The 24,361-nt window shown below is 38.3% G+C and overlaps 3 protein-coding genes across 5 annotated transcripts; 1 reads left to right on the top strand and 2 right to left on the bottom strand.

Moving 5' to 3' along the window:
* Nucleotides 1-1,065: 1,065 nt before the first annotated feature.
* LOC147870008 (pentatricopeptide repeat-containing protein At3g09040, mitochondrial-like) lies at nt 1,066-3,799 on the top strand. 2 transcript variants are annotated; one of them, XM_087335795.1, is made up of 3 exons: nt 1,066-1,170; nt 1,270-1,483; nt 1,554-3,799. In XM_087335795.1, exon 3 carries the CDS (start codon nt 1,593-1,595, stop codon nt 3,486-3,488), a length of 1,896 nt encoding a protein of 631 aa, XP_087191921.1. In that variant the 5' UTR covers nt 1,066-1,170; nt 1,270-1,483; nt 1,554-1,592; the 3' UTR covers nt 3,489-3,799. The 2 variants fall into 2 exon arrangements, with proteins under 2 accessions (XP_087191921.1, XP_087191913.1); XM_087335787.1 differs by having other exon boundaries at nt 1,270-3,799.
* A 4,616-nt stretch (nt 3,800-8,415) lies between these two features.
* LOC147870007 (potassium transporter 23-like) lies at nt 8,416-11,890 on the bottom strand. The gene is made up of 9 exons (XM_087328975.1): nt 11,690-11,890; nt 11,184-11,418; nt 10,859-11,107; nt 10,682-10,732; nt 10,307-10,567; nt 10,087-10,139; nt 9,880-9,994; nt 9,520-9,774; nt 8,416-9,374 (listed from the first exon to the last, which is right to left on the bottom strand). Exons 1-9 carry the CDS (start codon nt 11,888-11,890, stop codon nt 8,416-8,418), a joined length of 2,379 nt encoding a protein of 792 aa, XP_087185101.1.
* A 4,086-nt stretch (nt 11,891-15,976) lies between these two features.
* Nucleotides 15,977-21,852, bottom strand: LOC147870006 (putative serine/threonine-protein kinase WNK9). 2 transcript variants are annotated; one of them, XM_087335775.1, is made up of 8 exons: nt 21,204-21,852; nt 20,429-20,466; nt 20,109-20,333; nt 19,792-20,012; nt 19,194-19,351; nt 18,602-19,082; nt 16,857-18,112; nt 15,977-16,771 (listed from the first exon to the last, which is right to left on the bottom strand). In XM_087335775.1, the coding sequence occupies exons 1-8, from the start codon at nt 21,336-21,338 to the stop codon at nt 16,763-16,765; spliced, it is 2,523 nt and encodes an 840-aa protein (XP_087191901.1). In that variant the 5' UTR covers nt 21,339-21,852; the 3' UTR covers nt 15,977-16,762. The 2 variants fall into 2 exon arrangements, 1 of the variants encoding a protein (XP_087191901.1); XR_015531611.1 differs by lacking the exons at nt 20,429-20,466; nt 21,204-21,852 and having other exon boundaries at nt 15,977-16,423; nt 16,576-16,771; nt 20,109-20,348.
* Nucleotides 21,853-24,361: the final 2,509 nt, after the last annotated feature.

Raw genomic sequence — 24,361 nt, 5'->3', positions numbered from 1 at the left:
ATCAATATTGAGTTATAACTACAAATGTAAATAAATATGACAGAGACTCGTGAGTCACGATCAAATCAGATGCGCAAGCGATTACTGACATAATTTCATAACATGATCTTGAACTATTGTTTCCTTAGCGGTTGTATGCATTTACAATCACCAACCTTCATTGTGCACATGTACTTTACTTGCACTTGTTGTGTGATTAGAGTGAAAGATAGAGGATAGTAAATGTATGTTTTTGTTGAGGTTGCATACATAGGGGTGACTACATGATGCATGAAGATGGTAAATGGTCCTAACTAGTTGTTGTAGAATTCAATGCATGATGTACCATCATTCCCTTATTCATGAGTTACTCTATCTTCTCCATTAGTTATAATAATATTAGAAGTATGTATGTTGCTCTCTTCCATTGGGGCCGAAATAGGTGGATTCACAACATAACACTATTTTTACTTCTATGTCATCATTATGAAGCACCTGGTTGTTGAGTGTACCCCTAGCTTGTAAAGCATTACTTGAGTCTAAGGATCAAAGTACCGTGGTGACAAATTTTTGAAAAGCATTAATTGTTTCAAAATTTTTGCTAGCAACCAATTCGGGAAGTAAAATGTTAGTATGCAAACAAGCTAGACTAATAAAGAGAAACCAGAAAATGATGAGTCTTGACGTTTTTTTTCCAACGGGAAATGGTTTATCTTAATGTGGCACTTAAATCGATCAAGGGAGGCTCAATTTGTTCATATCGCTATTTCTGGTGAGGTCAACATCCGACACATCAAGTTCTTAGTTGTGGTGCCACGTGACATCACTAGGCCTAATAAATCATATGTTTAATGCAACCACATATCGAAACTCTGGTGTCTTGGTGTAATGGCAATTACGATAGGAACCATAAGCCATGGAAGACAACTCAATGCCATGAATTGCCGGTAGATAAACTCTAGTGTGGCCACATTGGCCTACGGAGACAAAGGAAAACGTGAGGGGCATTTACTGAGAAAAAAAGAAACTCAGGGGCATTTTAGAGTTTTTGTTCCACAGAAAACCAGAGCACCAGAGTTTTTAGTGCAAGTCTTGACAAAGCTTTCTAATGTAGCCCTTCAACTTCAATTGCATCATAGAGATAATAAGCTCTGAGCTGTTGGATTATAAAGATTTCGGTCGATATCTCAAGTGGGGTCCTGCAACACATGATGGTTATCTTCTCTGTTGCTGCATCAAGAATATAACAAAAAACATTACATTCACCATATTATATTGCTTTTTTGCTAGATGTACAACATCAAATGTGGAGCATTAGAAGAACATTTTCCGCATTCAGAGATGATAATGTCTCATTTGTTTACTTGCTTTCTTTGACAACATGCTCACATGATGTTATGTCGATCCATGCGTACATAATGCAAAATGATTTGAAGACTGATGTTCGCATAGGGACTGCCCTCATCAATATGTATGGAAAATATGGTCATCCGGAGGATGCAAGGTGGGTGTTTGAAGAAATGCCGGAACGTGATGTGGTTACCTGGAATGTAATGATGCGTGTTTTCTCTCAGCTTGGGTTAGAGAAAGAGGTCTTCAATTTATTCCATCAAATGCAGAATAATTGTGTGAAGCCAACCCGGGTCAGCTTCATTAGTATCATTGATATATGTGGGCATGCAACATTGCCAGAAAGAGGGCATCTCGTGCATGTATGTATCATAGATAGTGACTGTCACCTTGATATGGTAGTTAACAATGCTTTGGTTAATATGTATGTAAAATCAAATGCATTAGAGGATGCACATAGGGTGTTTGTGATGATGATCCATCATAATGTGATTTCGTGGACGACGCTGATCTTAGGTTATGCTAAGTGTGGAAAAGGCAATGAGGCAATGCAACTTTTCTCCCAGATGCAAGAGAAAGGAATCAATCCCGATGCAGTGACATTCATCACTATTCTTGAGGCGTGTTCGAAGCACAAATTGCAAATTCATGGAATGATTTTGCATTCCTTGATTATAATGAATGGGCTTCACTCGGAATTACATATTGGAAACTCTATCATTCATATGTATGCTAAATGTGGTAGTATGAAAGATGCAATTCGAGTTTTTGACAGTATGCGTGAGAAAGATGTTGTGACATGGACTGCAGTCATTGCAGCATATAGTTATGAAGGTCAAGGATATGAAGCTCTTAAGAGTTTCAAAAACATGAAGCAACAAGGAATGGACCCGAACAAAATCACATTTGTTTGTGTGCTAGATGCATGTACAAGCTATGGGTCATTGATAGAAGGTATGCAAATCCATGTTCATATTTTGGCATCTCCGGTTCTAAAGGATGTGGACATCGGAAGTTCTCTGATTAATATGTATGGCAAATGTGGTAAGTTGCAGCATTCATTGGATTTGTTTACCAGAATGCTGGAGCAAAATGTTATATCTTGGACTGCTATGATTACGGTGTACTCTTCTCATGGGCATGTAGAGGAAGGTGTGCAGATTTTTCACCAGATGTTCCAGGAAGGGATGATTCCAAATGAGGTAACATATGTTTCCATTTTTGGTGCCTGCAGAAAGGAGGCCACATTTTCCCTGGGCAAACAATTACATTCCTGCATTGTGAATGGTGGCCATGAGAGGGACGTTAATGTTCAGAATGCCCTCATCAGTATGTATGGGAATAGTGGTAGCATACATAATGCAGAGACAGTTTTCCGAGGTATGACTGAACGAAATATAGTCTCTTGGACTTCCATGATGGGTGTTTATGTAGAGAATGGTGAAGGTGTTAAGGCTTTGGCATTCTATGAGTTGATGCAAAGGGAAGCAATACAACCTGATAGGACCATGTTCCTTTGCGTATTGGATGCATGCACATTGTGCTTAGATTTAGGTCGAGGTGAACAAGAGCTTCATGGATTTCTAGAGTGTGGCTCTGAGATTGATTCAGTTACTGGAACAGCTCTGATTAACTTCTATGGAAAATGTGGACGACTGGATGATGCTAAAACGATGTTCTACAAATTACCTGATCGAGGTCTGGTGTCATGGACTGTGATAATTGCAGTCTGTGCACAACATGGTGAATGTCTAGTAGTGTTTAGGTTGTTTCATCAAATGCAACAACTTGGCATTTACCCAGATGATTTGACCTTCATATGTATGCTCTATGCTTGTAGCCACGCTGGTCTAATAGATGAAGGCCAGTATCTCTTCCTTTGTATGGTTCATGGGCACAATATTACACCATCCATAGACCATTATGTATGCATTGTCGATCTCCTTGGAAGGGCAGGCTGTCTGGATGAGGCCAACATATTGATGAATAATTTATCATTGCAACCTACAAGTGAGTTGTTGATGGCTTTTCTTGGAGCATGTAGGTACAAAGGTGATGTAGAACATGGGGAGAACTATGCAAACAAGATGTTCGGGATAGATCCAACAAATGCTGCACCGTATGTGATTCTCTCAAACATTTATTCCTGTTGGAGCTGATGCAGAATCTTCATTCAAAGTGTAAAACTGTTCAGCCTCTGAGGCATTGCACCTATTGGTTCTGAGTCATTGCACCTGAGGCTATGATCATGTTGAGAAGAACCTGGGGAGCTTAAATAAAAGGATGTCCAAGTTGGTACTAAGGGTATATTCTAAGGTTGAGCACATTGTGATATTGCATCAAATTGGAAAGACTAGAATAGATATCCCTAAAACTTCAACGTTTTGGGATGTATGGGTAGACCAATTTGGTGAACCTTGCAGTTAAAGCCCATAAGCGTGATGACCTTTGGAGAAGTTTTTTCTTCCAATATACAGAACAATGTGGGTGCTGATTTTACCCCTTCTATGCTTAACGGTCAGTTGGCATATAGTTTTATTATAAAAGAATCAGTACCTTGATTTCGTTAATCCTAGTTGTTGACATATGGATCAAAGTTTGATTGCCTTGGAATGAATCATAGGTTAACTTCGACTTATATGATAAGGCTCACAAATATGTAGAGCTATCTCGAATGTTTATCACAGGGAAAGGTATTTAGATTCTCGAAATCTTATTTGGTAAAGGAGAGGAAATCTGGCTCTTCATCATTCCCAAGATACTTTTTGTAAAACTAATCCATATGCTATCTAACAGGTTATGAAGAGGTAAATTTTGAAGAAGAAATATCCCTCCAATTCATAATAATAAATAAAACCGGTCCATTTCTTCACCTGCCTCTATTGATTTGTCTTGTTCCATCTCTGTACTTCATACCAGGAAATTGAGGGCCTTATTTGTTTACAACAATGGTGTGCAAATTTGAACTGGGCCCAAATTGTGATGCTTATAGATTTTGTATTGATTTCATAAATGCAACAATATGGATCCTAGTATCTGCATGTCAAATGCAACTTATGGAACTACATATGTTTGCATTAATGGCAGTTTGTTTCATTCTTTGAAGAAAGATGGTATTGATGTGTAACCTTTTCCACCATTCAAAAGAAGGTAAATGCTGGTGGCATCATGAAAATTGTTTGTTTGGAATTTACTTCAAGTAAAGCAAAACGGCGTTGCTTTTGAAGGATCTTGATTCCAACCACCATGATCTTATGTACTCTCAATCTGCACTGACCTTGTAACCAATTATACTGAGAAAGATATTCAAGGAGAAATTGAACTGTTAAAACATCTAAAGAAACCATTTAATAATAGAGCATTTGCCTATCAACATTAGTGAACATAGAAAGGAGGCCATTTGCTAAAAAGCATTTCATGATGCCTACCATAACACCCATGAACCTTCAAAATTGCCAAGTTTGAGCTTTTTGTTAAGATAATGACTTTTGCCAATTGAATCCATGCTTCCAAATTAACTCCAACAAAGAGGTATCAATTCTTTAGATACAGGCTAGAAATGATAGTCTAATGGAGCGGGAGCTAATCACAGCCCAACATTTAGATGTGGACTTATTTTGGGTCACCATACAAAAATTTGAAATACATTTCAAAGATTTTTTTTGCTCTAGCTAGTAATAGGTAGTACGAATATGAGATGAACCTTTCAAATTCTTCATACAATATGTTAAGGTGAAGATTGCTAGAAGGCTTAAGCGTTGAGTACTTTTACACTAACATCAAGGGGTGTGATGTTTTATATTTGAAAAACAGGGGTATGACTAATTCACACTTGCTATACACTCCTTACATCTACCATATCGTCCATTCATAGCTATATAATAATAATAATAATAATATATGGAGAGAACATGACCAAAAAATGTAGTTAACCCACTTATAGGCAGAAATGCAGACTGAGAGCTTAGATGAATTTAATTACATTGGGACCTTTGCAGCATTGCCAAAAAACGATGTGCCAAAATGCATTTAACCTCCATAACCTTCAGGTGGTGATCATGAATTGAACTTGTAGAATCTGGTGGATTACAAGGACGTCATGTAATCTACCTGTACATTCTGAGGACTTAGTGAATCTGTACATTAATCATCTTAAGGGCAGAACTTCCCCTGACAATAAATACTCAGGACCTTTAGAGGATTGCCAGCAAACGGTCAGCAAAATGGAAGCAAAATGATTTACATGTGAGAATTTTGGAATAGTCAAAGAGCCAACACAACCTCGCTAATCTGATAGAATCCATGGACTTTGTGAACCTAATGGACTCCACAGACTTCATGAATCCAATTGACTCTACAGAACTCGCAAATCTGATAGATTCCATTGAACTTGTAAATCCCATAACTTCCACTGACCTCCAGAATCTGAGAGCCTTCATGGACAATGCAAATTTGATAGATTCCAGGAACACCTTGAATCTAGTAAATCATGATTCAATTTCAGTCCATGGACGTTGTGATCCCATGGTCTTCATGATTCTGGTACATGAGATGGGCTTCTCTTGCTTCTGCTAAGCCTCAGTCCCGATGCAGATGCTTTTGCCTTGGCTGAGCAAACCTCACAGAAATAAATCTCGCTAGGACTCATTTCTCTCGTTTGTCTTCTTCTCTTAGAATTCTCATTGCCGTAGCTATATTCAATCCTATCTCTTGATAACTCTTCTTCCTTTTCGTCATCCCCTTCATCGTCTTCACGATAAAGGTGATTCCTTTCTCCTCCTTCTTTCTCATCATTACATTCATCATCAGTGCCCTCTTCTTCGAGTTTAGGCCTCTTTTTGAGAGCTTCTTTAGGCTGATGACGATGATAATGTTGTTGTTGTTGTTGATGATGATGATGACTGTGATGAACCTTCTTGTTAACCTTGAAGCTTTCATGATCACCTTTTCTAGTCGAAGACACAGTAGCTGAGTATAAGAGCTGGCTATGGCTACCACTGCGGGGTCTGGATCCGAGCTCTGGTTGACCTTCTTCAATGGCATAACGCCAGGTACAGGGGCTCCATCTCCTCTTGGAAGAAGAAGGAGCAATGGAATCTGAGGCTGGAGCTGGCGCAGGAGCAAGGGCAAGGGCAGGGGCAGGGGTGGGTTGAGGAGGATCGAACACAGGTGCTTCTTCTGATGCTGGCGCCATAGCCAAACCCTAAGGGAGTTTTTGCTTTCTACTACACGAGCGCAGAGACAGGGATGGATGGATGCTCCTCCTCTGGGCGCAAATTGCTGAAAAATGTGAAAGCTCCTCTAATGAGGTATTCCTTTGCTTGCCATGGTCAAGCTTCTTCTTCTTCTTTTATTATTCCTCGTGTTCCATAACCCATCTCTCTCTCTCTCTCTCTCTCTCTTCCCACATGTATGTGTCGGAACCCCGCTCCCGCATGTCCTTTTCATGCAGCCTGTCGAGAAATGGGATCGGTCTCCAGGTACCCAGAGAATCTAACATGGTCATATGCCCTGACATGTTCTCCAACGATGATATTTATTCCTTTTCAAGATACCTACGTTTGGCTTGACCCTGTTGTGCTCTCGCTGGTTCGCCACATTCTACCCACCGCCTTCGCTAGGATCCCCCCACATCTCCAAACTAACAAAGACTTCCGTGTGATATGTCCTAACTATGTTGGCATTTGTCAATGCAACATCCCCTCATTCTCGTTGCCTTTCCATTTAATCGTGCAAGACACTAGTCTCATGTTGATGCACGACGGACGACATGGAGTGGTTGGTCCCACAGTCACTCCTAGCACCATTGTCGATAGTCGTCCAAGTCTTGCATGCAAGGCGAACGGAAGAAAAATGAATCCTTCAATATTTCACTCGCTTTTTGTTCATCAAGTTCAATCAATGTTGTCAATTTGGAGGGCCAAACCACATGAGTGTCTCACTCAGCCAACACCTTGTTGCTTGAGGAGGAAAAGGAATTGAAGTTTATCCTTCTCTTGGCATGCAACTTGCATGTTAGCTTAACCCATGTGTAACTAAGCGTAATACAAAAAGATACATGTCCATTAGTATGTAACATTATGATATGCTAAAGAGGTTGCATGTTGGAGAATCAACCATAACTAGGGCATTGGATGTCTTGGAGTGTAACCTACAAGAATCAAGACTATTTTGATTTAAAAAGTTTGTAGTCATTAACATAAGTCCAAATATTTATGGCAATGAATTCTTAGGAAACAAAAATGTAAGTGCTTGTGGGATAATGCACACATGTTTTTCAATACCATACACTTGCATGTTAGGAACTTGAGTTTTGAAGCCAAAGGTTCAATGTTACAAATGACATTGAGGTTGTGACAATGTGTATTGATAATTGAAGATTCACATTGCCCATTCTAAAAGTGTACAAGTTTGAGGAGTAATAATTGCATGAAGTAGTGATAAATCCACATTAGACTCTTCCTTGAGTGTAGAACGACGCATACTCAAGAGTGACTTCATTAGATAGGGTTATTAGTTTGTGTTTGATACATGATTCTTGACCGAGCCATTACAATTATTTACAATCTCGACCCTTGAGAAGTTCCTAATATCATTCATGTATTATTAAGATAAGGCTGCAAAGGTTGAAATCCATGTTGAATAGAATGTAGGATCAAGATCATCGGGCCTATGCAAGGACTAGTATAGGGCTAAGAAGGCTAGAACAATCTCTTGTTGAGATCCATGTTGAATACAACATAGGGTCAAGATCCCAATGTTTACGCATCTCTATTTCAATCAAAATCGAATATATTTTTATTGTTTTTTATTCCTATTTGAGGGAACATTAGATTATGTTGTTATAATCAATAGTTTTCAAGAAATGGAAGTTAGCTTCTATGGTAGTGAAGGCATTCGATCAAGAACCTATATCTTTGGAAAGCCAAGTTTAGTAACATTCTTGACCATAAACATGTTGTTACTCTGTCTCTCTTGAGCAATTTACTTTAATGCCTTTTTTTTTATAATTTTTTTAAAGCAAATCGATTTTTCATGAGCTAGGACTTTGGAGCTTGATGACTCAAGAGTGAGACGAAGTTTGTATTAGACATCATAAACCATGCCTACTTCAAGTAACCTCTCATGTGGTATTATTAGTGCCACACTAGGTCTCCTACAATTCCGTCTCAACATGTCATAGACGTAGTCCACCACCACCTTCTTCACACCGGATGCACCTTCTCTCGCTTTGACCTCTGAGTTCCCGAGCAAGTAGACAACACCTGCAGCCTTGCATCTTCTCAAGAAAGCTATCTCCTCCATGGATTCTTGCATCAAGATATGGCTACCATCCCCCATGTCATGTAAAGAAGTTGATATTATGTCGTGGCTAGCATTGTCAAATACAATCTTAGTGTTTGTCCTACACATTTCACTTTGTCCGCCTAGTGACTCCTCTACTTCTTGAGTGATAAACTCTTCGAGATTTTGTAGAAGCTCTAGCTCAAAGTGATCACTATCTTGGCGCACTTCCTTGTATCCATACCTGGCCACACATCGGAACATGTGGATATCCCTTTGACCAACACGACAGAAGAGAAACCGCTCCTTGTCCATAACAGTCGTCACGGGAAGGAACTTCACACACACGAAAACCACAACGGCATGTAAGGCAGGGAGGTTCTTCACGGAGTGAGAGAAGATGCACGGTATCCCACTTGCCAGCTCGGTATATAGCAAGGAAATCCCGTCAATCCGGGCCGTCCATCGTACGAGGTCTTGCACATCGGATTCCGACACCTGGTGCTGCAACTCATAGTTGTGCCGCCATGTGGCACCATAGTGCCATGTATACATGATGAATAGAAGCCCGACCGAGAATGCTAATGGTAGGTATCCACCCTGGACAAATTTAAACAAGACGGAGCTGAAGTAGACCATGTCTATGAAACCAAACACCATCAAGAAGGCAAGGATCGCTGGCAACGGGGTTTGCCAAATCATGATCATGATCAGTGTGATAAAGCTTGTTGTAACAATCATCACGCCAACAACGGCAATACCTGAATAAGAGGAAAGTTAGCATTTTCCCGGCTGCTATTTACAAAAAATGCCATCTTTAACTTAACATTAAAAGATGCAACTGCATCATACAGATATAGGTACGTGCAAACATATTATATAACTATAGATGCAAACATGTCATACCATATGCATTCCCTAGCTTATTTGTTGATTGGAACGCTGCTGTCACTACGATCGCAGCTATCATCAGCACCCAGTTCACTTCGGGAACATACACTTGTCCTACAACTTTACTTGATGTATGAACAACTTTTACTGTTGGAAAACAGCTCAGATCCATCGATTGCTTCACAATCGAGAACGTGGCCGACACCATCGCTTGGCTAGCTATAACCGCAGCCGCTATTGCTACAGCAAATATCGGCCAATACAAAGGTTCTGAGAAAAGAAAAGAAAAAGATCATGTGTGAATGCCAGCTTCGTAAATCATCTAACAGATCAGATTGATGTAGTGAAGATATGATGATGATGATGATGAACCACCTGGGATGGACCTGTAAAATGTATTAGTGACGTCTTCAGGACACTTCATAAGGTATGCTGCTTGTCCGAGATAAGCTAAAAGACAACAAGGGTAAACAACAAACCCAAAAGCAATCTGCATTCAACAAAACAATAGAAAGAATCTTTTACAACCTAAACCAAAAAATGAAAGGCCTTTTCTGTGTAGATTGATTTTCTTTTTATTACTTGTATTGATGGAACAGAAAAATGACCAAGATCAGCAAACATGGCTTCTACACCTGCAATCAAAATGAAGCAAACATCAAATTTTGAGATGCAAATATATGCTGCCCATGTTTACACTCAAAAAACCAACCATCAAAACAATTCAGAAAAGAAAAGTTTACTATAAATTTATTGTGTCGGTTAGTTACATCCAGCAAAAGTTAGATGACTTGATAGAGACCTGTTATGCAAAGCACAATCCCTCCAAGTGAGATCCACCCCTTCCTCAAGTTCCCCTGGAAATAGTCATAGATACACATCGGGTTGAATGCCTTAAATATCGTGTGGTCGTATTTGAAGATGTTAAAAAGACCTATCGAGCCTATGGCGATGAACCATGTTAGAACCACAGGAGCAAACACAATTCCCACTTTGGATGTTCCAAACCTTTGCACTGAGAACAATCCTATGAGGATGAGGATTGATACTATGACAACAACATCTGCAGGATGAGATATCCAAAACCGTAAGTGTTAATAGCAAAATCCAAATTAATTGTTTGGAACCAACTTCTAGGTAACACATCTTATTTGCAAAATTTATTCAAAATTCTTACCTTGATGTAGGCTAGATATGGCCGCCTGAATTCCTGAAACTGCAGAAAGCACTGCAGAAAGCTGTGAGGCCTGCATTAGTGAGAACCCCTAAGAATACATGCAATAAGTTTGCATTGCTATTATTATTATAACTGTAGAAAAACACAGTCATTAAATTTTGTATATGTAGCTTGAACCTGAGATTGCCGGTGTAAGCACGCCATCACCAATAACCATGCATGTACCCAACAGAGCCATGAAAAGGAGACCCGTTTTTGCACCATGGCTTTTCTCCAATGCATTCTTTAACTTCATGGCTCTCTTCAACTGCCGACTAGGCATCTTGAGTTTATAAAACGAAAGGTCTCTATCTTCTATTTGTTGATTCGGTAGGAGACTAACATTTGCACTACGGCATATCAACGAATATAGTGCAAACGTCCCACCTAGAAATCACATAAAAAACTTTAATACTATGAAATTCTCGTGAAGGAAATTTACATAAGATAACAGAGTATATACCATCTCCATTATCGTTTGCCCATAGAACCACACATATGTATTTGATGAGAGGAATCAAAGTTAGGGTATAAATGATAAGAGACAGAGATCCAAGAATCTCTGTTTGGTATCTTGTCGGGTGGAGACCATCTGGGAAAGTGCTTGCAAATACATATAATGGTGATGTACCCACGTCTCCATATACAACTCCAATGCTTTGGTACGCCAATTGAAGAATAACATACGTCGAGAGAGCCTGTACATGCATCGTCCATACCAAAATTCCATGAGATTAATTGTGTTTTTGGTTTGTTTTACAAAATAAAATGATTCTACGAAGAACTTTTCATAGAGGAACATAGTTGAATGCAAATCTCTTAAAAAACTACATTTTTCTTAGAGAATATAGATTCAGAAACCCAGAAATGTTCATGTACTAGTGTTTTTCCTTTGATAAAAATAAACACAAGAAGCATAGAAATATACATTAAGAGCTAGGTTTGTTGTTTGATGGAGAGCATACGAACCTCTCTTCTGTGATGGGGCATGCCAGAGACATGGCTGGCTTCTGCCTCAAGAGAACTGTGACGAGTGTTGGTTGTACTACCATCATGTTCATTCTCAAGGTTTAGGGTTATGTCATGAGAGGAATTAACCTCACCATCTTCGTCCTCATCATCATCATCATCATCATCATCGCTATGGGTCGGGCTCAAGTTAAGGCTCATCGCACAGAGTTACTTGGCAGACAGGCAGCCACGGGATGTGAGATTTGGACAGAGAGTAACCGAAATAACTAACATAGATAGAGATAGCACCTGAATTGCATTGTTGGTTTGCCATGAACACATTGCTATCTTCTTGGTCATGGTGAAACAAAGCTCCCAAAGTTTGCTAAGGAAGAGAAGTTGTTGCTACCACAAGAGTGGTTCCATGGTAGATGATGTTACAACACTTTAGTAACTATAACTATTACCCGTGGCTAGATTCTAGTAATATCACGCCCTCGCAATCGTAACTACTACTATTCTATAGATGATGTTTCCGTGATTTGGTAACTTAAAATGTTGTTGATGACAATCTGGCTTTGTCCAGCTCAAGGTTGCCTGTTCAACCACCAAATTAGCCAATGGATGGCTCACGGGGTAAATAAGGCCTAGAACAACTTTGTAGTATAGAACTCGATTCCACAACTCATATAACATGTCATCATGTGCGGTGTTTGTTAGGCCATGGGTACATGTCAATTTTATCTTTATCTAGATCTATATTTCTACACGCCCATTGGTCTTCTCTCACTCTTTATTTGCTCCTTTTGATTTGTCCTTCACCCTCATCTTCATTCTTATCCTCCATGCATTGTCCCAATTCTTGATAGGTTGATCAACTCGACAATCAGCTAGCGGAAAATAACAATTGGCTCAATTACCTCTCGCGTCTCTTTTCATCCGAAGGGTCAACCATTGACCTTCGACTTTAGTGTCACTTGACTCTAGGCTAATCTTTTGTGATCGATCATCAGCTCATCTATCGTCCCACATATTTATTATGTGCTCTTTCATGAGTGCTTGTCCAACAATGATGCAATCACCTTCATAGCTTACACCATTAATGGGCAACGATATCTCATTCACATGAGGGGTGTCCCAATAGCACAAAACCCCCCCATCTCGCAAAAGTTATACAAGTTAGATCCTCAAACTTATTTATATTATTCTCTATTATTCATAATAAGAGCATCAAGAGTAATGTATGGATGCTTTCCTCTTGCATTATTATGAATCAACAAATTATATAGTAGAAGAATTTCACCATTGAAATCATTGACTTTTTACTTCATCAAGGATAAGGCTTTTGTCCCTAGTTGTCATATGCTTCTTAGTGTCAAGATAGTCCAAGCGTTGGACATCTCAAGATATGTAAAATGTAATTCCATGTACATCTCTCTATATATGAATCCCAATGCATTGAGGTTATGTTGTTGATGTGCAAACAAAAAGTCAAGGTTTTTCCCTAAGAATTTCTTTTTCTCAAATGTTTTAGTAAAGTTATTTATTAGAAAATGTTCAAGAGTATTTATCATTCGTTCCATTAAATTGAATCTGAATATTAACAAATTGGGATGTATTTGTGACATGTTCAATATTTGTGTCACATAATGATGGGATAGCGTCCAATGAATTTAGATGATCAAACACTTAAGAGCCCCACTCAGATGTGAAGTTCTCTTTATGGTATTGCTTTGTTTAGTTGTGAGTGTAGATCATTGGAAGGCTCTCGTTTGGAGAAATGCATGACATTAACGTGCAAAGAGGAATGAATTTAATTCCAACTTATGACATAGTATTAGTATTTGCGTCCAGATACACGTTGTTGGCATGACATTTTTTACCATTAGGACCTAGAACTTGAAATGATATGAAGAAGAAAATTGCACTGAGGTATAGTTTTACTATTTAGCATCTCATCAAAAACTAGAGATGCTTAGCCAAAGTCAAGGCTCCAATATTGTATATACATACATACTTGGTCAAATTCAATGCACTAATATAGGTATGCTTAGTCAAAGTGGAAGTGCCTACTCACTATAATTAAGAAAAATAACATGTCATGCTTAAAGGATCAATAGAGGTAGGATTATACACGAACTTGATCATTCTAATCATCAATCAATTTTCACTACTTTTCAATGCCATTGATTAATCAATCAATTAAGCTTTGATCGAATAGAAGTGAAGTTTTTTGAACATTAAGCTCCTAAGTCTCACAATCACATATAATGTCCCACTTTCAAATATATATGATCGTAATTAGCGAATCAAGCTTTGAAGCTCATGAGATCACTTGAATTTCGCATTGATATTTTTTTTGGTGATTACTAGTGTTGGTACCAAGAAATTTTTTGAACTTGTTCCTCGTTCATGACAAAATATGGGTACTATTGGGGTCATTCAATCCCATATGGACTTAATAGCAACATTGAAGCCTAGCCATTAGGGTAGCTTGAGAGCCATGAAGTTCGATGGATTTGGTGGTTGAAAATCTTATACTACACATGCGTGTTGTAAGAATGTTGATTCATACCCCAAGGTATCCTCATTGAAAGCCTGCACCACCTCCTACGCACGCTTGAATGCCTCTTAGTGTTGCACTATGGACTTTTCTAGCATCTAGGAGATTAGCCTATATACATATACATGCTATAAGTGGGAAAGTATCTCCATTAACTTTAGTTTTTGGTACAACACACTCCAGAATTATTTCTATGGATTTTATTGTTGGTTTAATCTTCTCTTGACTAGTTATTAAATGACGTGATGAGCCAATGGTTCTCCTATCATATGATGCCACAAAATATTGATGCTTATTTGGGTCATCCCACATCACATCATTGGTATCAGCTCTTATAATAATTTTTCCTATAAAAAGGTTTGGGTGCCAATTGGCTAATGGGACCTTAGTAGTCTAGTTGCCAAGATACTAAATCTCGAATAAAGACATGACACTTGCAAGTATATGCTCATACAAACAAAGGGGTGAAACTAATATAAGAGACATTTAGTGACTAGTTACTATTAGTAGTAGTAACTAGATATACATGTAAGAATATTTGTGACTATACCATAAACTAAATAAGGAGATTTTGCATACTTGAGGTCTTATGTATGTATATATATCCATCTCAAATAAAGCAAGTTATTTATTTATTTATTTATTTATTTAAAAACCTAACTTTCAATTGTAGTTGCCTCGTTTCAAGAGACATAAGACCCCACATACTAGATCCCCATCCCAATTTGACATTGTGGTGGTCATGGTGAGGCCACAAATGTAACGTTACTACATCAAGTTTTTTGGAATGTCGGTTTTGGATTTGCTCAAATATTCTTTGTCTTCATCTATAATTTCTAAACCTTTGTACACAAAGTTGGTCATTCAACATACCCGACTTTAACTCTTCACACCATGTTTTCACCCAAACCCTCACCTATATTAGTTTCTTTCTTTGTCATTATCAATATCTAATTAGCTTGGCATTTTATGATTAATGCCTACCAACTTATGGTTCTTGGCCCATTCACAGACATTATAGCAAAATAAATGAAGGGTATTAGTGTTGTGAGATCATTTTAGCTAGTGTATGTCAATGTTTTATTATCATTTGAACTTGTTCTAAGGTCATTGTAGCAATCACAAAATGTCACTTTTGGATGATGTAACTATAAAATTGTATGTCATTGTGATTCTCCACATTAGGACATATGTGTCATTGTGTCACTCTTGGATGGTATAGCTATAAATATTGTCAAATTTACTTATTGGGCCCACCCACATTCCTATAGGAAACTAGAATGTATAATAACTAACCATTCATACATCCAACAATATCTCCCTATATCCATAAATGTCAACCACATGAAAGACAACAGTAAGTAGCTCAATAATTCAGAGCTTATCAGCATTCCTGCCTTCAAACCACCTAACCAATTCCATACATATATCCAAAAAAATTACACTTGGACACCTTATTCAAAGGTTCTTCATGCATACATTGCTCTGATTCCCAAGATTAGACCTAATGCAATGGCCTCTTGACCTTGGATAGCCAAACACCCACACTCCAGTGCATTAAACAAGTAATAGTAAATGCCTGTGGGAATGACAATGCTAATTCTCAAACAATTTATGCAATTTGCATCATGCTTTATTAGATTCCACAATATCTATAAATAGGTACAAAATGGTAGAGAGATTTTTATGAATACTCGCAATATGCTTACAGTGGAATATACTCATAAATAAAAAACTAAGTCGATCAATACATTTGTTTATTCAAAACTTGAGCCCCAATAAAGGGATTATACTGTAGTTCACAATACTACCACGCAAACGTACAAATTCCCCAGAGACTTCATGAATATTCTCAAGTTAAAAAAAAGAGTATTCCAAGTCTATCTTCATCTCGTGAATAGAGATGACTTGAGACTAAATCTCAAATGAATGGAGAAGTGTTCGAATTTTGCTTACATTTACCTCAAATGTATGATAGCATTTCTATTATAAATTAAATACATTCCTAGCACTAGTACGGATAATTGGATTTACATACCCACCACCCACCACCCCCCAATAAGGTCTTTCGAAAGAATTCCAAAATGGATCCATCCTTTGTTAGCTCATATTTTGAACACAACCACCTATTTGGTGACCTTAGTTCGGTGTGTACAAATCATCAAAGCTTGTTGGGAGACAGTGAAAAACTAGAAGAAGAAAAAAGAAAAAGAAAAAATAGACATAAAAATCTGGATTCAAAACCTCGATGCCTCCCCATGCTAGAACTGACTGTACATGTACTTATCCAGTACATCCTCCATATTCTAAAAAAATGCAAATCCCGAAAACACAATTCTACCTCATCTCCAACCTTTGATTGGAAACCAGATCCTTCCTTTTGGTTAAAACCATGGATAATAAGATCATATATCTCATAGTTCTCTTTTTGGCCACCATAACTTGCAAAAATAGTTACAGCCTTCTGATCAGCTCCCCGATTGACTCGAGCCAACTCGGTGTTGCCGCTGAAAAGCAGAGTTACGAAGCTACATTTCCTGAAAATAGAAAGAGATGTCAAATTGTCTTTAATAAAATGGAAGATCACTTATGGATACCAAAATTTTGTAGAAATAGAAGTACCTCCATAGCATCCTGACCCTCCTCTGACTTGCCTCCGGCAGCTGAGGGGAAATATACAGTTTCAACTGACGAGAGTAAATTCGTGGATTCTTCGAAGACTCCACGACTTGTTGGTGTTTCTTGTTCAAAGCTCGAGAGATCATCAAAACTTGTTATTGAGCTATTGAAAGAGCCATAATGACAAGGTAAAGTCGTTTGAAAACCACATGGAGTTTCCTCTTCTACCCTTAGACTTTGGAGCCCATTTTCAAGGCTCTCTAGAATATCACTTCTGTTGCCACATTCACAATTCAATGTAGGATGGTCGTCATCATCATATTTTACCTTTTTCTTCTGCAGCCATCGGTTCTTTACTTCAGTTCGTGCTGCCTCATGCTTGCGCTGAAGCTCTTGCATCTCCTGTTGATGACGAACTTCAAGTTCAGCCAGTTCTTGGGATACATCATCATCATCACCATTCAGGCCGTGTTGCAAGACAGGAAGTTTAGACATAAGTTCTTGACCATTGCCTTCTTGCCGATAACACTCAGGCTGAAGAGATGGCCCGAAGACTCTAGCCACACCATTATCATCATCACCCCTGTCACAAGGATGCAAATGGACTATATCCTCCCATATCTTGTGCACAAAATTTGCATATCCAGCCTTCCATTTGGACTCTACAAGCTCGGTAAATGCAACCGTGGTAGTAGATTCCCTCGTATTTGTAATAACACCTGAGCATTCCTCGAAGGCTGGCTTATTCATTGGTAATAGTATTTGATACTCATGAGAACTCATGCTATCTGTCAAGCTCCAATCGGCATCATGGGAAACTTCACTTGCCTCACTAGATGCAGTGCATTCTTCAGCTTCCTGGGCAGGAATCTCAGACCTATGACATTGGTAAGTAACTTCTTCAAATCTCCCATACATGAGACCCTCAACTCGCGATGGAGAAACAGTTTCTTCTCTAGCAGAATAGGATGGATTTTCTTCTATGGTCCCTTCAGACGGCACATTTTTCATCGGATCATGGACACCAACCATACCATCATTGCCTTCATTGTCTACGTCTTCACCATCACAGCAAGTCTCATCAATAGCCACACCTGGTTTCCACTCTGGGACAAGGGCCAAAATTGCTGCATCAATCATTTCTGCGATTTTAGTAACATCTTGGTCTGTTAGATCCAACTCAGCAACCATCTCACTTGCCACACACATGGCTGTGTCTATTTCCACATCAAATGGGAAATGAATGTTACGAACCTGACCTGCATTAAAACATATCTGATTGATATATCTGCAGAGCCACAAAAATGGGGCAAAGAAGAAATTCAAAGCATGCGATTGTTTTATTTTTCACTTCACAACTGCAAAACTTGTTAGACTGTTTGTACTCTCAAGCAGATAGTCAGGATACAGATACGGATGTGTCTTGTGAGGATACACCTACAGATACAAGTTTTGTGGGGAAATATCTATGGATAAAAATCCCACATCACGAATTAAGCATGAGTGTTTTATGTTATGAAAACAGCTTTCCTACTGCAGATAATGGATACATACATAAACATCTATAACACTGGATTGCTTCAAAGCGTAATTGTAGGTTTTTGTGATTTGTTAATTAAAAAACACACACATCTTTAGTTTCAATGGATTGAATCGACAAGACAACTTGTTTCATGTTAACTGGATTCTATGTGACTGACTCTTTTAAACAAGCGAAAAACGCAAATAGTGTCAGAATAACATGTTACCTTCCGATCCTGATATCTGCAATTTTAGAAAGACATTGTCATCTTCCCTTAATTTTCCATTTACTCTGAAATCTACACTTCTGGCCCTCTCTTCTTTACAGTAAGGAAACGGTAAAGGCTCTGTGCTTTCTGTTTGGCTGACTTTTGAGTCACATGCCGCCGAACAGGTGCATCCATCACTACCATCATACACATAAGCAGGTAATGTTTCCTTCAGTACGTAACTTATCTGCACCGTCGCAGATACACCAAGTGCCTCCTCATTACTAACTGCTTTGTCATCTGTACCATTGGCCATGCGTATTCGCCTTCCTAAATGTGGTGATGATTCTAATGATACTCGACTACCCTCGCATTGAAGAAAAGGGTCCACCAAAAGCTCTCTCGCTGGAAGCCTCTCTGAGGCTGGAGCCAAACATTTCTCGATAAATTGACATAATTCAGGATCCTTGATCTGCTTCAGAGCTTCTGGTTTTTTCCCCTGAAATGATTAACCACTCTGAATAGGGTCAGATGAAAGATCAGAAAAGCCATTCTTAAAATGTTTGCCTGCATTTGAAATCTAGTGGATTCAGACATAGTTCACGCGCACCATCATAACTTTCTTGTAAATTTGGGCAGCATTACTGCACTCGCTATATGGATATTCTGATGTGACCATCTCGAGGAGACACATTCCAAATGAATAGACATCTACCAACTCTGTGTATTCCTCCTCATAGAGCTCTGGTGCCATAAACTCCGGTGTCCCTGGACAAATTATGCACATACAAGAAAGTGAAAACATTGTAATGGTGGTGGACTTTATTCAAGTGATATTACATTAAAATGGCTAACATTTAAATGGTTGAGAAAAACAGGACGATAAAATTTATTCTACATACATCCAAGGATGGACAATCACAAAGAATTATAATTCTTTGATGTAAAGATTAAGAGCTTGTGATGGAGCAGCAAATAATACTCAATGTTTGGGTAAAAAGGTATTCCCATTTACTAAAACTTCAGTTGAATTATTGAACTCTAGTTGTTGAGGATATGTATAGTGGGAATAGAATCTGATGAAATTATATCAAATTCCAATCCAACATTCCTATAGATTTGTTATCTGTTTTTAGGTATTTTAAGCCATGGAAAGGAAATTTGGTTGATTAGTAAAGACAAATAGTTTCCCTAAACATTAGTCCCACCTATGACACTTCGAGCATGGGCATGTTGTAGGATAGCCGCAAGACCAAGATCTCCAATTTTGACCTCCCCTTGATTGCCATTGATGAATATATTGTCACATTTCAAATCTCGATGAATTATGGGAGGGTCATGACTATGCAAGTAAAGCAAACCCCGAAGAATCTGACGAGACCAGTTTTTGACCGCTTTGATGTCCACGTGCTTGTGCCTTTTCCGATACCTTATGAAAATGACAACCAGAGGATAGGCATATCACCAACACAACATCAAGATCGAAAAATTGGCAAAAAAATGGGGAGGTGGTAACATAGCATACTGTCTTAGTGTTCCCGAGGTGAATATCTCTGTAATAAAATTGACTGTATTCGACGTCTTATCTACCCACGAGTGATAGAGCTTTATGATGTTCTTGTGCTTTAATGTGCTTAGTAAATGCACCTCTGAATACAATCGGTCCATGTCCTCAGGCGTTTGTAAAAGGACACCTTGAACTTGATTCCATGCAACCTCAATTCCATCTTCTTGATCAAAAGCCCTATACCTATAGTAGCATGTCAAGGCACAAACATTTGGAGAAATAACTGAAATTTTATAGGACGGATGAACCCAACATGCAAAACATTTATTTTAGGATACACAGTCTTGAAGGCTCCTTTGCCCAGCACTTCTTTGTACTATACAAACCAACATCAAAGAAAAGCAATTAGCACACCATTTAATGTACAAGAATATATCTTCTACGATTCAAAGAAAAACTATGAAAAAGCAAGAACTAATGAACAAGAAAATATCTTCTACTATAGGAAAAGATAAATCAAAAACTCCATTCAATGAAACAACCATGATTGGAGATATAAACAATCAAAAAACTCCATTCAATGAACAAAGAAGACATCTTTGATGACTCTTCAACATAAGGTAACCAACGAATTGGATTTTGGATTTATGGCAGAGACTAAAAATTTGAAAGCCATTCATTGAAGGAGCATTTAAACTTGAAATGAACTCTCTCTATGTATGTATGTATGTATAACCTACAGACATGCATGCATGGATATATATATGCATGTGATTTCAAGCAATTAGAGATCTCATATTCAATTGCAAAACATGATGATTGACTGTCTCATGAGACATTGAGAGACCATCGCCTTGGGCTTCAAGCTTAGAACACTACAGCATGATGCTTATAAAATATTAACTATACGTTAGATGATTTTGTGTAATAAGAAGGTGCATATCGAAACAATTTAAAACTGGATCATTGTATGCGAAAGCTTACATTGGACTCCAAGGTTAGACCATGATGCATGAGCATACAAAATCCACCTCTTAAAAGTTAATTGGTATAATTGAAAAAACACGCTGACAAAGAAGACGAGGATGTATGATGATAATGATGAATAATTACCCGTCCATAACGTCCACTCGGATCAACTTCGAGATACTCGAAATCACTGGCATCATCTTCTCTCGTACCTGTTCCGCCACTGCTGCCGAGCTCATGTAAACACAAAACACTGCTACCACATTTGTGAACCGGCATTTTGATGACGAAGAAGAAGATATGAGCAATTTTAGGGGTATATTTGGCGTTCAGTGAGCGTCCAGTGAAGAAGAAGCAGAAGAAATGAATGTTTGTTTTATTTCTCTAAAGAACAAATGACGAGCGATGGTGAAGATATTTCAAACAAGTACACTGTCTGCGACCAGTATGATAGAGATCAAAGAAACAAGGTATTTTTCCTCCATGCTCAAATGTAGCTGGATTGGAGGGTGAGATAGAAAACCCTAATCTCATGCCTGCTTACCTATCTCTATCCTTCTCTTTCGATGTTGTCTACTATATATAAAAAAATCCTAAATTTGAAGAAATCGCTTGCAAATACAATCAAATATGTGCAGAGAAACGCAGGAACGAACAGAAAACCAATTTTCAGGCAGAGAAGGCAGAGCAGGGCAGAAGGTAGTTCTGTTGACTTGGATTTCTCCTGTTGATGGAGTTTTTATGACATGGAAAAACAAATAAATCCGTGGAGATCCGAAGCAGAAACCAGAGAAGAAAGAGGAGGAGGAGGAGGAAGGGGAGGAAGGGGGGATCTTCTGCAGAGAGACAGAGACGGAGACAGACGATGAGAGTTGCCGTGAAGTGGCCGTCAAAACTAACGGCGTCTTCTAAGTTCTGAGAGCTCTCAAAACCCTAATGTCCTCACGGGAAACTTCCAACACTTGTCATCTTATTGCCTTCCACCACCCATCCCACCCATCTTTCCCTTTTGACCCCCACTCTACTCCACTCCTATCATGTCCTCTCCTCCCTAGTCTGGTGGCCACTCAATCACCTCTTGCACTCTACTGTGTGTATCAACCGAATTTACTATGTCCCCTTCGTCTGTGTGTGTGTGTGTGCCTACTCATGCCAATCTGTTGGCCATTCTTGACTTCCACAGAGGGTGAAATCGCACATGCCCACAATGGACATACAAACTGCTCTTCGTAATTGGTTATATATGGTGGTGGCAACAACAGTACAAGAATCGTCAAGGAGATCAAGGTTAGTCGGATCCATTCACATTAGGTTTTCTAGCCAATAATCATATTCACGTGGTCTCTACACATGGTTGGGATCCCACACATGTTTATGACATGGCGATCATGTTGGTTTCTTCGATGGATTGTCACGTTGCATGATGCGTCAAATGTATACCAGTGGATCATGTCTTCCACATGTATTGTTGTGTCTTTAGCATTTTCCGATCCTCTATGTTCATTGAAGTAGTGTCCATCACATCTATTATGTCCTTAAATATATCACAATGTTTGTTAACATTACATTTTCACAACCACAATTCATTGCAAGTGAAACTTATATTGTCTAATTGGTGTACCACACATGTCAGAAAGCGATGCTTTGTTGCCTCTGAGAACTAACAAGTTGCCATGCATGAATATGTAACTAAGTTTCCCTCAAGGACATCTATTTTTGGCAAGAAATGTAGTTATGATGATTCCCCCGAGTACATCGAGGGAGTGCATCACAATCATGTGAACATGATTTCCCAATTGCTATACATTAAAACAATGAGAACACATCCATCAAATAAAGAAGCGCATTTATCGACAAAAAATGCATAAGATATTCTTATTCTCGTATGGCTATGCCATTTTTGTTGTTATATGCTTTTAACCACATGCAATTTGTTCACCTATATGCATGGCATCAATTTAAGGATTATTGGATGAAACATGTGGCCTTCAACCATGTAGCCCGACAAGTTAGCACCCACAAACATACAATTGTTCAAGTTCGAGTTTCATACAATGCATTGTTAAATTGTACTTAAGGGGCAAAATATCATGATTTTATATAAGACTTTTGGCCATGTCCATCTATCTCTTCACAGAAAACCAAACAATGATAGCCAACTACTCGTAAGAATAGGTTCAAGTCCACCTATTTCAATTTATGAACATTGAGCATACAATGTGTATACACACAACTTTTTTATGTCCATTGATTTGGGCTCTCCTTCTCAGTCAATTGCTAAATGTTCCTATATATTCTTCATCTTGGCATGTTACTCATTCCTCAATATTAAGCACTTATCTACAATACTTTATGTATACTTGGATTATTAAGTTGCCTTTTTTCTATATCCAATAATGTGAATTTGTAATATATGTAGTCGCACGTAAGTATGGTATAAAAAGGCAATAAACATCTTCGAAACTTTTCCTTTTGCGGTGTAGTTGCAACGATAGGTAACGATGCATATTATCAAAAGGTCAAACTATTGTGAAGATTCGATTTGATAATATGCATCCATCATGCACAAGCTTTTAAAATAGGAGTTGGTCTTAATCAAGTGAGTATATATGGATATTTGTATGTTTCGCATCTACAAGAATAAATCATGTGAATGTACTTATGATGTCTCTTTGGTTTCCTTGGAAAAAAATTAAGTCTATGTTCTCTTGTGATCATTTGTTTATTATTACGATGCCTCTCCCCTTGAATAAAGTCGTAATTTAGCATATTTATTTAGGATTCAACGTCCAATGCACCATTTTCTAGTTCTTTGTAGATTCCAACACTTTAGAGAGTGAAGTATTAGTTGGAGGACAAGAACAACAAAGTGTGTACGAATTCTTAAACAGCCTTATGTTTATTTTGTTTAAACTTTAAACAATACCATTTATTTCATTACATTGCTATCAAACAAATAATAGCATGGCAAGGTAGTTCCCACCCCTTTGTTAGGCATTTAGAATTATATTGAATATGTACTTCAAAGAAAACTAAGCATGAGTTAATGTAACCATAAAGGTAGAATTCACATCATGGATATTGAGTTTTGGTATCTGTCTTGTCCAACTTTGAGATAGGTGCTTCAAAATACATTCACTTACTAGTGAAACATTTTGAGATGATAATGAGCACTTTTGATCCATTGACTCGTGTATACGCCACAACTTCCACACTTTGAGAATATTTTATCTACCCTTTGTTGCTTAAGGGCTCTAGATGCATGCTCCACGATATCATCCTTTTGATATCAATTCTATAAA

This window comes from Azolla caroliniana, unplaced genomic scaffold (genome assembly GCF_043228905.1).
Source record: "Azolla caroliniana isolate FFs.n. ecotype wild unplaced genomic scaffold, voAzoCaro1.0.p SCAF_1, whole genome shotgun sequence".
Lineage (NCBI taxonomy): Eukaryota > Viridiplantae > Streptophyta > Polypodiopsida > Salviniales > Salviniaceae > Azolla > Azolla caroliniana.
Note: the sequence above shows the minus strand (reverse complement) of the source record. Positions and strands in the feature narration are given on the sequence as shown.